This window comes from Lontra canadensis, unplaced genomic scaffold, assembly GCF_010015895.1.
Source record: "Lontra canadensis isolate GAN:19392208 unplaced genomic scaffold, GSC_riverotter_1.0 scaffold107, whole genome shotgun sequence".
Lineage (NCBI taxonomy): Eukaryota > Metazoa > Chordata > Mammalia > Carnivora > Mustelidae > Lontra > Lontra canadensis.
In genome coordinates this window covers 4,135,883-4,151,100 of record NW_022631101.1, presented here as the reverse complement: position 1 = coordinate 4,151,100, position 15,218 = coordinate 4,135,883, and the positions used below count along the sequence as shown (strand labels likewise).

The 15,218-nt window shown below is 43.0% G+C and overlaps 1 protein-coding gene across 1 annotated transcript; it reads left to right on the top strand.

The window, feature by feature from the left end:
- Positions 1–6,258: 6,258 nt before the first annotated feature.
- Positions 6,259–13,470, top strand: LOC116855944 (orphan sodium- and chloride-dependent neurotransmitter transporter NTT5-like). The gene is given in 13 exon segments (XM_032839036.1): positions 6,259–6,726; positions 7,209–7,366; positions 7,561–7,687; positions 7,877–8,052; positions 8,251–8,361; positions 8,543–8,784; positions 10,372–10,558; positions 10,960–11,161; positions 11,280–11,439; positions 12,548–12,710; positions 12,920–13,061; positions 13,064–13,125; positions 13,447–13,470. Coding segments are annotated over 13 exon segments (2,115 nt in total). The 5' UTR covers positions 6,259–6,365.
- Positions 13,471–15,218: the final 1,748 nt, after the last annotated feature.

Sequence of the window (15,218 nt, the reverse complement as noted above, 5' to 3'; positions counted from 1 at the left end):
GAAAGAAGGTATCCAATTTGGAAAAGGAGAAGTAAAATTGTCTCTGTCTGCAGATGACTCCTCAAAAAAACTGTTCGAACTAATATATTCAGTAAAGCTGCAGGATACAAAATCAACATACAAAAATCAGTTGCATTTCCATACACTAACAACCATCTGAAAAAGAAATTAAGAAGACAATTCCATTTACATCAAATAGAATAAAATACTTAGGAATAAATTCAACCAAAGAGGTAAAAGATCTGTACACTGAAATGTATGAAATGTTGGTGAAAGAAATTGAAGAAGACACAAATAATTAATACTGTGTTCATGGACTGGAGAATTAATAACAAATAGTATGTGTCAACATATCAGTATAACCCTACACAGTCTACAGATTCAATGCAGTGCCTATTTTTATAGGGATTATATTTCCAATGACAATTTTTCCGAGAAACAAAAAAATCCTAAAATTCGTATGGAGTCACAAAAGATCACAAGTAACTATAGCAATACTGAGCAAGAACAAAGTCAGAGGCTTCTTACTTCCTGATTTCAAACACTACTACAAAGCTACAGTAATCAAAACAGTATGGTACTGGCATAAAAACAGACACAGGGATCAATGGAACAGAATAGAGAGCCCAGACATAAACGCACACATGTTCAGTCAACTACGGTGCCAAGAATACACAATGGGGAAAAGGATATTCTCTTCAATAAATATGTTGGGAAAACTGGATATTCACAGGCGAAAGAAAGAAATTGGAACTTTCAACTCAAAATTGGTTAAAGTCTTAAATGTAAGACCTGAAATTCTAAAACTCTTAGAAAAACACATGGGAAAAGTTTCTTGACATTAGTCTTGACAATGGTTTTTTGGGTTATGACACCAAAAGCACAGGCAACAAAGGAAAAATTAAACAGGTGGGGCTGCATCAAATTAAAAAACTTCTGCACAGGGCTGCCTGGGTGGCTCAGTCATTAAACATCTGTCTTCCGCTTGGGTCATGATCCCAGGGTCCTGAGATGGAGCCCCCCCCTCAACCCCTGTCAGACTCCCTGCTTGGCGGGAAGCCTGCTTCTCCCTCTCCCACCCCCCTGCTTGTGTTCCCTCTCTTGCTGTCTCTCTCTCTGTGTCAAATAAATGAATCTTAAAAAAAAAAAAAAAGTTTCTGCACAGAAAGTGAGTTAACAAAATGAAAAGGCATCCTATAGAATGAGAAAGTATTTACAAGCTGTAAGGTATTAACAGCCAAAATACATAAAGAACTCATACTACTCTATGGCAAAAGAAAAAAAATAAAAATGAGCAAAGCACCTAAATAGACCTTTTTCGAAAGAAAACATACAAATGACCAATAGGTGTATGAAAAAGTGCTGAACATCACTAACCATCGGGGAAATGCAAAATCAAAACCACATGAGTCTCATACTCTTAAGATGGCTGTTATCAAAGAATCAAAAGATAACAAGCGTTGGCAAGGATATGCAGAACAGGGAACACTTACACCCTGTAATGCAAATGGAATATATAAATCAGTACAACCATTATGGAAAACAGGATGGTGGTTCCTCAAATAATTAAAAATAGAACTACCGTATAATCCAGAAATCTCACTTCTGAGTCCATGGCCTAAGGGAATGACATCAGTATCTTGAGGAGGTACCTGCACTCCCACGTTCATTGTAGCATTATTCACCATAGCCAAGATTTGAAAACAACCTAAGTGTCCCATCAACAGATGATTGGATAAAGAAAATGTGATGTATATATACATACAATGGAATATTATTTAGCCTTAGAAAAGAAGGAAATCCTTCCATTTCCGACAACATGGGTGAACCTCAAGGACTTTATACTAAGTAAAATAAGCCAGGTACAGAAAGACAAATAAATACTGCTGATCTCAATTATATGTGAAATTTTAAAAAAGTCAAACTCCTAGAAACAGGGTACGAGAATGGTTACCAGGGGTTGGGGGGAGGGAGGAAATGCAGAGATGTCTGTTGGTCAGAGGGTACTAACTTTCCATTATAAGCTGAATGAGTTCTGGAGACCTGATGTGTAACATGATGACTGTAGTTAATAATAATGTATTGTCTAATTGAAAATTGCTAGGAGAGTAGATCTTAAATGTTCTTAACACGCACACACACAAATAATAACTGTGAGGTAAGGGATAAATTAACTTCATGGGGTGACATATCTCACTGTATACATATATCAAAACATTACATATTATGCCTTAAATATATACATTCTTGTGTATAATACCTCAATGAAGCTGGAAAAACATAAGCAGTTCTAAAAATAATAAAGTCTTTAAAAATAATAAATTCCACCATCTAGCTCATCTTAGGGTTGACATCTGTTAATTGTCTTTTCCCTTGAGAAATGGTCAGATTGTTCTGTGTGTGTAAGTGATGAGTAATTCTGGATTTTATCCTGGGAATTTTTAACATTATTTTGTGAACTCAGGATCATGTTAATATCCTGTAGAGAAAAAAAAAAAATTTTTTTAAATCCTGTGGCGATGGGGCGTCTGGGTGGCTCAGTAGGTTAAAGCCTCTGCCTTTGGCTCAGGTCATGATCCTGGGGTCCTGGGATCGAGCCCTGAGTCGGGCTCTCTGCTCAGCAGGGAGCCTGCTTCCCTTCCTCTCTCTCTGCCTGTCTCTCTGCCTGCTTGTGATCTCTGTCTGTCAAATAAATAAAATCTAAAAAAAAAAAAAAAAATCCTGTGGAGATGTTGAATTTTGTTTGCTTTATTTGTTTTAGGAGGCAATCAGCCTGGGTAGGTCCAGAGAGCAGGTTTTGTCATATCTTCTGTGGGTGTTGGTAACAATGTTAGTTCAATCTTCAAAGCCTTTGCTGTGCTATTTGGATTAGCACGTGCCACCCTGGAGTCAGTCTATGACTTGGGCAGTCGTTTATATTGTTCAGTTGTCACAACCTTGTTGCACTTCTTCACATCTGTTCTGCTTGTGTAGTTCAGGGTGAGCCTCTGAGGTGAGAAGGGAAAATTGGTATTCCCCCCGCCCCCCAACTCTCTAGTGCATAGAAGCTCACTTTTCCTGGTCCTTTGGAAATAGGAGACTTCTCCTGGAGTTTCTGCTCTTGGTGCTTATTGCATAGTTATGTGGTTTGGCTTATTCTTGGATCAGGAAAAAAGAGGGGAAAAAATATGAAACTCACACCCACCTTGTAAGTCATTATTAAGGTTGTAACTTAATTCCCCAATCTGCCTTTTTTTTTCCCCCAGTTTGCTTTTCAAAGCTCTCAGGTTGTTGTTTCTTATATTCTGTTTTAGCTGTTATCGGTGGGAGAGACTAGTTGTGTATCACTATGTTATTCCATCTTGGCCAGCGACAAAGAACTTAGTGGCAGTCTCTTCATTATTTTCAGCACATTATTCTTCTATATAAATTGTAAAATCTTGTTAGCTTTCATGAAAAATTGTGTTGTGATTTTGATTGGAATTGCATTAATATATAATCAGCTCATCATATCAATAAATTCATCAAATGAATCTATAAATCAATTCTGGGGAGAAATTCCATCGTTTTACAGTATTGAGTATATTCATGAACGTGGAATCTTCCTGCGTATTTGAGGTCTCGGTTTAATGTTTCGGTTTCTTTCTTTCTTTTTTTTTTTTTTTTTTGTTTATTTCTTGATACCATAGAGTTTTTGTTGCTGTGTGAGTGCTATCTTTCTTTTTAAAAATCTACTTTCTGTTTATTATTACTATAGAGAAATCGAGGGTTTGTGTTGGTTTGTTTTCCAGCGTTCTTTTTTTTTTTTTTTAAGATTTTATTTATTTGACAGTGTGAGCCCACAAGCAGGGGGAGCTGCAGAGGGGGACAGAGAAGCAGGCTTCCTGCTGAGCAGGGAGCCAACGCGGGGCTCCATCCCAGGACCCTGGGATCATGACCCAAAGGCAGACGCTTAACTGACTGATCCACCCAGGCGCTCCCAATGTTCATTTTTAAGATAAACTTTCTTTTAACTAAGCTTACAACCCAGAGATCAAGGAGCCAGCCAGGCGCCCCTAAGATAAGCTGTCATTAAATTATCACATTTGAAGTATGTTCAAAGCATAATTATAAGTAGATAAATTATCACAGTGTAAGTACACTATCCTGGCTTCTGACACCATGAGTTTGTCTTGCCTGTTCTTGAACTATAGCTTCTTTCATTCAAAGTAATATTTCTGAGATTAATCCAGGTTGTTGTGCATATCAGCAGTTCAATCTTTCCATTGTTGTATACCCATTATATGAACGTACTGTCTCTGACCCATTCTGCTGTTGATGGAGATCTGTGTCGTCTCCAGATTTGGACCGTTATGAATAGCACAACTGTCAGCATTCTTGGATTTGGGTTTTGGTGTACTTAGATATACACTTCTCTTAGAGGATCACTTTGGAGTGGATTATAAAACAAGAAAATATTTAAAGTATATAGATAGGTTCAACTAGTTTTCTGAAGTAATACCAATCTATGCTTCTACCAACTGTGTGTGGGAGTTCCAGAAGTTTCCAAATGTGCCATCATTTGGTTTAATCAGACTTTTAAATATTAACTCATCTAGGGGTATATAGTGGTCTCATTGTGGTTTCCTCCCAACATTTTATTATGAAAAAATAGGCATACAGGAAAGTTGGAAGATTTATAAAGTGACCATCCATATACCCATCAATCTAGGTTCTACAATTAACATTTTACTATACGCAGTTCATCGCATATATAGCTATCTATGCTCATTGTGGTTTTCTTTACATTTTCTTGGTGACCAGTGAAGTTGAGTAATGACCACCATTTCCAATGGTTATCAATTTGTATATCTTCTTTAGTATATGAATAAGCTTGTCCAAGCTTTCTCTTCCCTCCCCTCCACTTTTTAAAAAAAATTTTAATTTTATTTTTAAAATTCATTTATTTGACAGACAGAGATCACAAGTAGGCAGAGAGGCAGGCAGAGAGGGGCAGGGAAGCAGGCCCTTTCCTTTATGATTGGTGCTTTTTATGTCCTTTTAAAATTATTTTTGGTTTTCATTTGTTAGCACAGTAGTTTTCTTTTCTTTCTTTTTTTTTTTTTAAGATTTTATTTATTTATTCGACAGAGAGCTATCACAAGTAGGCAGGCAGAGAGAGAGGAGGAAGCAGGCTCCCTGCTGAGCAGAGAGCCCAACATGGGGCTTGATCCCAGGACCCTGAGATCATGACCCGAGCCAAAGGCAGGGGCTTAACCCACTGAGCCACCCAGGTTCCCCTTATGTCCTTTTTGATATTCTTCCAAGTTTTTTATCTGGAAGTGTTACTGTTTTACCTTTCACATTTAGAACTTCGATCTCTGAATATATTTTTGTTTAATATGTGAAGGTGGGGAAGGCAGGATTCATTTATCTCTGTGTAGATTTCCAAGTGCTCTAACGACCAGTGTTCATTGAAAAGAACCCTTTCTCTACAGCTTTGCAATGCCATCTTTATTGTAAATCAGGCGTCCATATTTGTGTGTTTCTGAATTCTCCCAGAGGTATCTACAGAACTTTCTGTGGTAATGGAAATGCCTGATATCTGTCCTTCCAATGTGGTAGCCATACAGCTACTGAGCACTTGATATATGGCTAGTATGACTAAGGAACTAACTTGTTAAAGTTACTTAATTTTAATTAATTTAAATAACCATATGTGCCTAGTAGCTACTGTATTAAACGGTATAGGATATTGATTTATGGACCTATTTGTGCCATAGATTCCTGTGCCAATACCATACTCTTAATTATTATAGCTTTATAATTAGTCTTTACATTGGGTTCTTTTTTGTCAAGATTGTATTAACTATTCTAGGGCTTTTGCTTTTCATGTACATTTTAGAATCAGCTTGTCAATTTCCCCCAAACCCTGATGTGATTTCAATAAGAATTGCATTGAATTTATAGATCAAATTGGGGATAACTGACATTGTTATACTTCCATTTCACAAACATGTTCTATCTCTTCATTTTTTTCCTCTCAGTAATATTTTAGTGTGTGTGTGTATGTGTGTGTGTGTGTGTGTGTGTGTCTAAAGACCTTGCTCATCTTTTGTTAAAATTATTCCTAGACATTTATGTCTTTTAGTATTATTGTAGATAGTATTGTTTTAAAATTATTACTTTCTAGAGTCGTGGATGTCCTTGGTATGTTTTCAGAGGTAGAGACTTCATGTTCTTCTCATGTAAGGATGAAAGGGTTTGGGAGGCCTCAGGGGTTCTTATGGGATGAGTCTTGTCTTTCTTTAGCTCATGTATCTGAAGTCTGTAGTTCTTGATGTCCTTAAGGTCAACAAAGAAGGAAGCCCCATCCCTGCAGAAGCAGGAACTAGAGTCCACCCAGGATGACATCTGTTAGTGAAAACACGGAGTCCCAAGATGAGAAATCCCAGATTTCAAGACCTTCGGATTCCAAATCCCTGATTGCTACTACCTCAGCTTCCCAACTCTTAAAGTCTGATTTGACTACTGAGGAACTGATGGCAGAAGGACAGAAGTGTGACATGGTGTCATCATACATTTGGTCTGATGAAGATAATGATGAAATACTGGAGACCATAAACAAGGATGAGCCAAAGGAGGAATCCCCCACTGATCGACCATCCTGGGCCAATAAAATTGAGTACCTTCTGGCCCACGTGGGCTTTTGTGTGGGACTGAGCACCATCTGGCGCTTTCCTTATCTGTGTTTTCACAATGGAGGCGGTAAGCCTGGGGACCAGGAATCATGGACCCAGAAGGGGGTGGGGAGCCAGAGGACAATCCTAGCTACTCTGGGGTCTCTGAAGTATGTAGGGGTAGGGGGATTTGGGAATCTGACTAGGGTAGAAACCAGGTACCTGGATGGCAGCTGTGCTCATCACTGTACCACCAGTGCTGGAGCAAGGTACCTGAACACCTAGCGTGTTAGGTGGGTGTGAGCAGGATATCAGAACACTTAGGCTCGTGAGGATGGTGGGGCTGAAGGCTGAGATTGAGGGAGGGAGTGGAAACTGGGCATCTGGTCTTCCAGGAACTGGGGACTCAAGGGACACTTGAGACTATGAGGGATGTGGAAACAGTTGAGCCCTGATGCTGGTGGCTCTGAGGGAGGTCACTGGTGGGGAACATGTTTTCCCAGACCCCAAGGAAGTCCAGGCACTGAAGAGCCGGGTGGTTCTCAGAGCCCCTCCTGACCCCCTGCACAGGCAGTTTTCTCATCATCTACATCCTCATGCTGTTCTTGGTCGGGGTTCCTCTTCTATTCCTGGAGATGGCAGCTGGTCAGAGGATGCGTCAGGGCAGCATTGGTGTATGGAAGGTCATCAGCCCCTGGATGGGTGGTGTGGGGTACAGCAGCTTCATGGTAAGGAGTCCTGGGCTGCCCAGGCCTACCCTTTATGCCCCGCTCCCACCCCAACAGTTCCTTGTCCTGAGGGGTCCCATGACTTCACTTCTGTGGGTCAAGTCTCTTCAGTCCCACAGTCTTCTGGTCAAATCCCCTCCCTTCTGCTGGCCTACCTTTCTTCTCCTGTCTTCAGAATTCTTCATGGTCCCTAGGTGTGCTGCATCGTGGGCTCATACTACAGTGTGCTCATGGCTTGGAATCTCTTCTATTTGGTTCAGTCTTTCCAGTCTCCACTGCCTTGGTCAATGTGCCCCTTACTGAAGAACTCCAGTCATTTTGGTGAGAAGAGAGGGAAGAGAAGGGCAAGTGGGAGGGCTGTAAAAAGGTTAGGGCAGTGAAGAAGGAAGAGGATCTCTGAGAGACTAAGCATGAGCAGGAAGATGATGGAGATTGAACGAGGGGGTGGAGGAGGATTGGAAGAGGGAGGCTTGTGGTCTTGCAGTTTCCTCCATGGCGAGTTCACCTCAGATCCTGAATGTGAGCGGACCACGTCTACCATATACTTTTGGTACCGGAATGTATTGAAGGCCACAGATGAAATTGAAGTGGGTGGACTACCCGTTATGCACCTCAGTATCTCTCTCTTTGTGACCTGGTTTATTATCTGCATCTCCATGATCAAAGGACCAAAGTCCACTGGAAAGGTGAGCCATCCTCTAACTTAAAATCCGATAGACTCCTTTCTTTCTGAGGCCCCCTAATATTCTCCTAACTTGACGCCTGTAGGTCTCCCAGCTTCTAACTCCTTCTAGTATGACCTTTGACTCTCAGTAGTCTTAGATCCCACCGTCCCAGCTTCTGCCTTTGCTGACCTCTATTTCTGAATCATACTTCCTACTCAGATGCTGTATGTCTCAGTACTCCTTCCCTACTTCATCCTTTTCTGTCTCCTAATCCGGAGTCTCATGCTGGAAGGTGCACATTTTGGTCTCAAGAATTTGTTGGCTGCCAAGGTGAGGTGTTCCCTGCCCTTTGATCCTCTTATCCACATGGGGGTGTCAGGGACAGAATTGTTGTTCTGATAGAGGCCCTCGGGGCTCCCTCCTTCACTGCCTTCTCATCCTCCACCGCATCATGGTTTACCCCATGGTTTACTTCCCTTTATGTCCCAGTTTACACAGCACTTCCCCCCAGGTGCCAGCCCTGTACTCTGTGGAAGTGTGGCGCCGGACAGGGAACCAGCTCTTTTTATCCATGGGCCCCGGCTTTGGCAGCTTCATTGCAATCAGCTCATACATCCCTCGGGCCAACAACTGTGTCATGGATGCCTTTGTTGTGGCTCTTCTCAACTTGACTGCCTCGCTGACTGCCACCGTGTTTGTATTTGCCATAATGGGCCACTTGGCCACAGAGAACACTGAAAGATGTTATGTGAGGTGAGACCAATCTTCCATGTGGAGATCATCAAAAAGACCAAAGTCTGAGAAATAGCTCATGAAATTCCAGTCTAGGCCCACATCCCTCAGGGCTGTTGGCTCAGTCAATATGGGACCCTCAGACAGGAGCCTCCTGGAGCTTTGAAACACCTAAATCACTCCAACTGTATCTCTTTCAGAGCTGCCTTTCTAAACTAGGGAAGCCCCAAACTTGGAGGTTTACAAAGTTGTGTTCACCCCATTCTTAACTGGGGTCTGCCATGGAAAATTGGGAGAATGGCTTCAGTGGAATCATTAGATAAGAAAAAAATAATAATAAAGGACCTACTGCCCCACCAGAGTCCCCTTAACCCATTCCTGATTTTCTTCTCCTGTGAGATTCATTCTAAAAATACCCATCAGACATTTATAAAACATCTGTCTGGCAACCCTGTGTTTGTATTGGGTTCTGGAAACACAACCAGTGGTGAAGCAGACCATTATCCCTGCCCTCAGGAAAATCACAGTCTTTTGAAGAAGGAGATACTAAATAAATAATGACAAGGAGACAAGAACTGGTAGTAGAGGTGATGAGAAACACAGAAGAGCAAGCTGTTAATGTCCTGGGGCAGTCAGAGAAGACTTCCTCCTGGAGGCACTCCCGAGTTCAGTGTGTCTCCTGACAGATAACCACAGCTAGTGTTCTTTCAAGTGTTTCCCATTCCTAGACCTACATAGAGAAACACGCCATTGAAAAAACTGGATGAAACCATACTACTTTCCTGCAGCTTGTTGACTTGCCCTTATGGAAATAGATTTTTTTAAAAAAAAAAAAGATTTTATTTATTTATTTGACAGACAGAGATCACAAGTAGGCAGAGAGGCAGGCAGAGAGAGAGAGGAGGAAGCAGGCTCCCTGCTGAGCAGAGAGCCCGATGTGGGGCTCGATCCCAGGACCCTGGGATCATGACCTGAACTGAAGGCAGAGGCTTTAACCCACTGAGCCACCCAGGTGCCCTATGGATATAGATCTTGAATAGCTTTCCATGGCAGTAAGTAGAGTTCAGGGAGTTGAGTGAGTGTTTGTAGGAATTTGCATATGGAGAACAGTATAGTGGTAGAACTGGGGGAGACTGAGCAGGAGCAGAGTGTGGGTGGTTCTAGGCGGAGATAATGTCGTGTGCCAAAGATCTGGGCATGCTGGAGAGCATGGCCGGTTGCAGCAGCTCGAATAGTTGAGTGTGGCCGAAGTAGAGAAAGTGAAGTGTTATGCTTTAGGAGACTGGAGGGGCCAGCTGGTCAGGAAAGCGGAGAAGATTGAACATTGTCCTGAGATTGTCTAGTAGGAGGTATAGGTCCTAAAGCCCTCCATGACAATGTATGAAAGACCAGCTCCAGGGCCCCACGTGAGTCAGAAACTCTCTGGCCTCTGCAGACGCCTTATGAAAGCAGGTGTCCGACAGGGAGCACTAGGACCCTGGAGACCTAGGCTGCAGTGCAGTTCAGACACTCTAGACTAGCGGTTTTCCTTCTCGTGTAGAAGAGAAGAGAAGGGAAGTTATCTTAAAGGGCCATAATGGTCTTATGTGATTCTCCCCCTGTCCCCAGGAATGCTGAGACAGTGCTGGGTCTGGTAGCTTCCGGGGTGCTGCCTGTCGAGGCCAGCCCTCCAGAGAGTATATATCTTCATCCAAGCTCCGTCTACTCCAGGTGGCTCGAGAGCCTCCCTCAACGACTCAAAGACATGGTCCTACCCTATATGTCCACTTGCAGCATAGCTCAAGAATTGAAGGAGGTCCGTAAGGGCTGGGGATGGGGTCCTTGTGTTCCCTTCAGAACCCCCCGTGCACCAGAAACTTCAGCTCTGCATAGGTGTCTCTGGAATCCAGAAAGACCATTCTTGGCGGCATCCCGGACAGCCAGGACAGAGGTTTACCGTACGCTATCGCAGTAAGGCAGTTGTAGCCTCTGTAGCACCAAGCACTGGAGTTCACATAAGCCAGAGTTCATACCACCCCAAAGAGTTGCCAGACCAGCAGCTGTTGTCGGATGAAGTCCTCATGCCTCCAGGCTAGATGAGTTCAACAGTGTCTATTAACAGAGCTACAGATGGTCTCCCAGGGGAGGGGGCAGGAGCGCAGTTAGGATTCTACAGAATGAGCTCAGAGCCCTCGCTCTTCCTCCCTTCACTCACAGGTTATGGAGGGTCCCAGTGTGGCCATTGTGGCATTTACTGATATCGTCTGTGTGTTTTCCGGATCCACCTTCTGGGCCATCATCACCTTCGTGTTGCTGGTGAGCCTGGGGCTGAGCACCATGACAGGAATCATGCAGGGCATCATTACCCCTCTCCAGGACACTTTCTCTTCCCTCAGGAAATATACAAAACTGCTCACAGGTACTCTAATCTGTGACCCCACTCCCACCTAACACCATTGTTGAGCTTAACCCTACTGGGACTCTTACAGGACTAGTTTGAATTCTGACCTTGATCCAAATCTGATGTTTTCCCTCAGTGGGCGTCTGTGTGCCTATGTTCCTGGGCAGCCTCATTTTCGTGAGGCCTTCGGGCAGCTACTATGTGAACCTGCTGGATGATTACTGGGTATCTCTGCCCCTCTTCTTCATTATCATCTTGGAGAACATAGCCATGGCCTGGATCTATGGGGCCAGGAGGTGATGCCCCAAGCCCCGGATCTGCAGTCATGCATCCACACAGCGACAGCCCCTAGGGAGTACTGGCCCTCCTGCTCTCACCGTCAGGCCTCTGACCCGGGCTTTTGGAGAGCCCCCAGGGGTGGGAAGGAGAAGGCATGGGCTAATTCCTGGAGAAAACAGGTGTAGAATGGAAAAGTGGTGGACAGTCCCTATCACGTCCTAGTGGCTCCTGAAACTTAATTTTAACCAGGGTAGTGCGGCAGGTAATCCCTTGCTTCTCTGGGTGTGCTCTGGAACAGTAGCATCGGCATCACCTGGGAGTTTAAAAGCAGACCCTCAGACTATACCCCAAACCTTTAAATCTGTATCTGCATTTTAATAAGACCCCCAAGTAGATGGCACGCACACTGACGTTTGAGAAACCACGCGTAATCCAAATGTGGCGGCGTTTCCAGGTGGTCGTGGCTCTTGGCGCCAGTTTGCTGATTCACACACTCGCTCTCACATATTACCCAGGTGTGCCCAAGGGCCAGGCGGGCCTTGTGAGCACGGAGGATACTGGGATAAATTATATTGAGTTTTCCGCTCTCAGAGTTGAAAGAAGAAGACATGAGGCAGATTTGGGGGCAGGATAGTAAGCCTATGATAGAGGCAGCCAAGGGCGCTCTGGGAACACAAATGGTTATCTAAAGAAGGCAAGGAGGGGGTGCTTGAACAGAATCTAGACAGGAGGGGGAGTTTGTCAAGGGAAAGAAAGAAGGACGTTCTAGGCAAAAGAAACCCAATGTGCATCCATGTTGGGGCTAAGAAGGTGTACCAAAGAAAGCTAGATATGTGAACTTGAAGAAACAACATTTAGAAACCAGATGTATTGACTTTGATTCTAAAGGTGATGGAAGAGAGAAATGTTTTGGGGTTTTGTTTTTTTTTAAATCTTGGGACTGGGACAGAAATCAGACTGAAAGGTGATGAATTAAGAGGCAAGAAAACTGGTTGTGGAGGTGGACAGAAATGTTTAAGAAATGCGAAACTTTGTCTCCCAGGCTGGGTTTGGATTGACCCCTCCTCAAGGCTGGATAAGGCCTGAAAAGGCCCCCCCCCAAATTCTTGTGGCCCTTCCTCTCAGGTTCCTTGCAGACTTGATTACCATGTTGGGCCACCCCATATCCCCCATCTATCGTTGGCTGTGGTGTTTTCTGTCTCCGTTTGTGCTGCTAGTCCTGTTTGTAAGCACCCTGATTCATCTGCTTCTGAAGAACATCACCTACTTGGCCTGGGACTCGAGCATTGTGAGCCTCCCTCTAAGACCCCAGAACCCCCTAGGGAGTGGGTGAGGACATTTCAATCTCCTCTGGCCTCTAGGACTCTCACCTTATTCCCTGGTTCCCTTAGAGATTCAGTTATCTAGTCTCTGGCCTTGGTTCATGTCCTACCCCCAACCTCTACAGCCTTCCATTTCAGAGAACCTGGGTATTCTAAACCTTCCCTTTCTCCACAGTCCAATGAGGTGGTCCGAGTTTATCCATCATGGGCTAAAGTCTTGCTCATCGTCCTCATCACCATTACCATCTTGCCTGTCCCTGCCCACTTCTTGTACACACTCATTGGTGTGGATTTCACAGTCTCCATGATTCAAAGTAGGGCACAGTTATCTTCAAACCGGAAGCTAAAGGGAACTCACTGAAGTCCCATCCATGGCTTCAGGTGAGCAAAAACCAAAAGAAGGTTAATACGTTGAATAAATAACAGAAAAACCTCTCTGCCGTGTGAGTAATTCATCTAGGAAATAAGGACTTGGTTTATTTGGCAAAACACTTCTTTTTCAAAGTGGAACTCCCTGGCTGGCAACTTGACATTAGAAAAGGGAAAAGTGCACTTGCTAATGTAAGTGGACCCAAGACCTTTTGTTTTCCTGGATTAAGAAAGTTTTTTCTGGCCAGGTGGAGGTTAACACAGCAGTCATTCTCTCCATCTCCTATACTTGCCTTCACCAGACACGTAATGATGGTGTTCTTTAACTTCCAGTATTTGGTTGATGGTGACTGCTGACCCTACTTCTCCTAGGCGGCCTTCCTCTTGGAACTGGTCTGTGGCAGGTCTTATCCCTATGAAACTAAGGTAAAAATGGTGCTGGTAACTACAGCAGTGGAACTTTGCTTTTGTCATGAAAAAATGTGCAACTCCCATTCTTGGTTTCCATTAATTGTTCAATTCAAATGCTGGAATCCCAGACCCTCTCTGCCTGGTCCTTCCTAACCAGATAGCGACAGTTTTCTCAGAACGCAGTAGATTCACTAATTACGGCAAAGCAGTTAATAACTGGTGACATCCTCATGTATCTCTTAAATTCTTGGAATAGTTGATTACTTGTACCAAGTCTACCAAGGGACTTAAAACTTTACACATTATATATTTTTACTCTGTTGGTCTAGGAGCCTGATGGAAGGATATTTGGCAGGGAATGAGAGAGAATAGAGGTTAGCTGCAGGGTTTGAAGACCCATGGAATACTTCATTTAGGGCAAGGTGACAACAAAATGAGACAAGACACACGGTAGTAAAAGACACCTAAAACATACCATAAAATATGTTTCAACAATCCTCTGTAAATGCATAGATGAACTTTGAAGAAATTAAGGGAAATCTTTAAGAGGCCAAAAATTAAACTTAATTAAGCTTGAATTCAGCTAGTGTTAAAGCTAGTAATTGCTTTGGGATAATTGCCCTGAAGGGTTATACTCTCCGTGAAAGGGTTAGATAGCAATAAAATGTATGTCTTGGTTCTTTCTCTAATAGCAAGCAACTAATGTCTTTTTTTTTTTTTTTTGAGAATTTGTACCCAAACCTACTCTCTTGTGGGATTTTGGTTCAGATTCACACAACATGCATAGTCTGAAAAACCCAAGTTGAGATTAATATAAAAGGTGCTTGGTGGATAACACTTTGCTCCCCAGCACCTGTCATTAGTAAATATAAAAAATCTCTGGGGGAAACAGAACCTCCCTGCCAAGCCTCATAGAACTCCATGAACATGAGCTCAGAAAAAGAAATTATAAAATGCATAAGGCAAAAGGTACCCTAAGGGGGGGATTCACAGAAACAACAAATAGCAAGAATCACAGCTGCAAGGACCTAACGTACTGGAATTATCAGGTGCATAATATAAACTAAAATATGTTTAATATATATTAAAGACAGGCGTGCTTGGGTGGCTCAGTTGTTAAGTGTCTGCCTTTGGTTTGGGTCATGATCCTGGGGTCCTGGGATGGAGTCCCGTGTCGGACTCCCTGCTTAGCTGGAAGCCTGCTTCTTCCTCTCCCACTCCCCTTGTGTTCCCTCTCAGAAATCAGGGTATTCATAAAGGAACCAAAAAGAACTCTTACAAATGAAAAAAACAAAGATTAAAAACATCAATGGATGGGTTAAACAACCAATTATAAAACTAGGAAGAGAAAAATCCAAAAAATTACCCAGAATATAGCACAAACTACAGTATTAAAAATATGAGATTAACCATATGTGAAATTTAAGAAACAAATGAACAAACAAAAGACAAAAAAAATAGACTTAAATACGGATAGGAAACTGGTGGTTGCCAAAGGGAGACCAGTGCGGTGATGGGTGAAATGAAGGGGATCAAGAGTGTACTTATCTTTTTTTTTTTTTTAAGATTTTACTTATTTATTTGGGAGAGAAGGAACATGAGCTGGAGGAGAGGCAGAGATAGAGAATCTCAAGCAGACTCTGCACTGAGCATGGAGCCCAACTCGGGGCCTGAGCTCACAACCCTGAGATCAT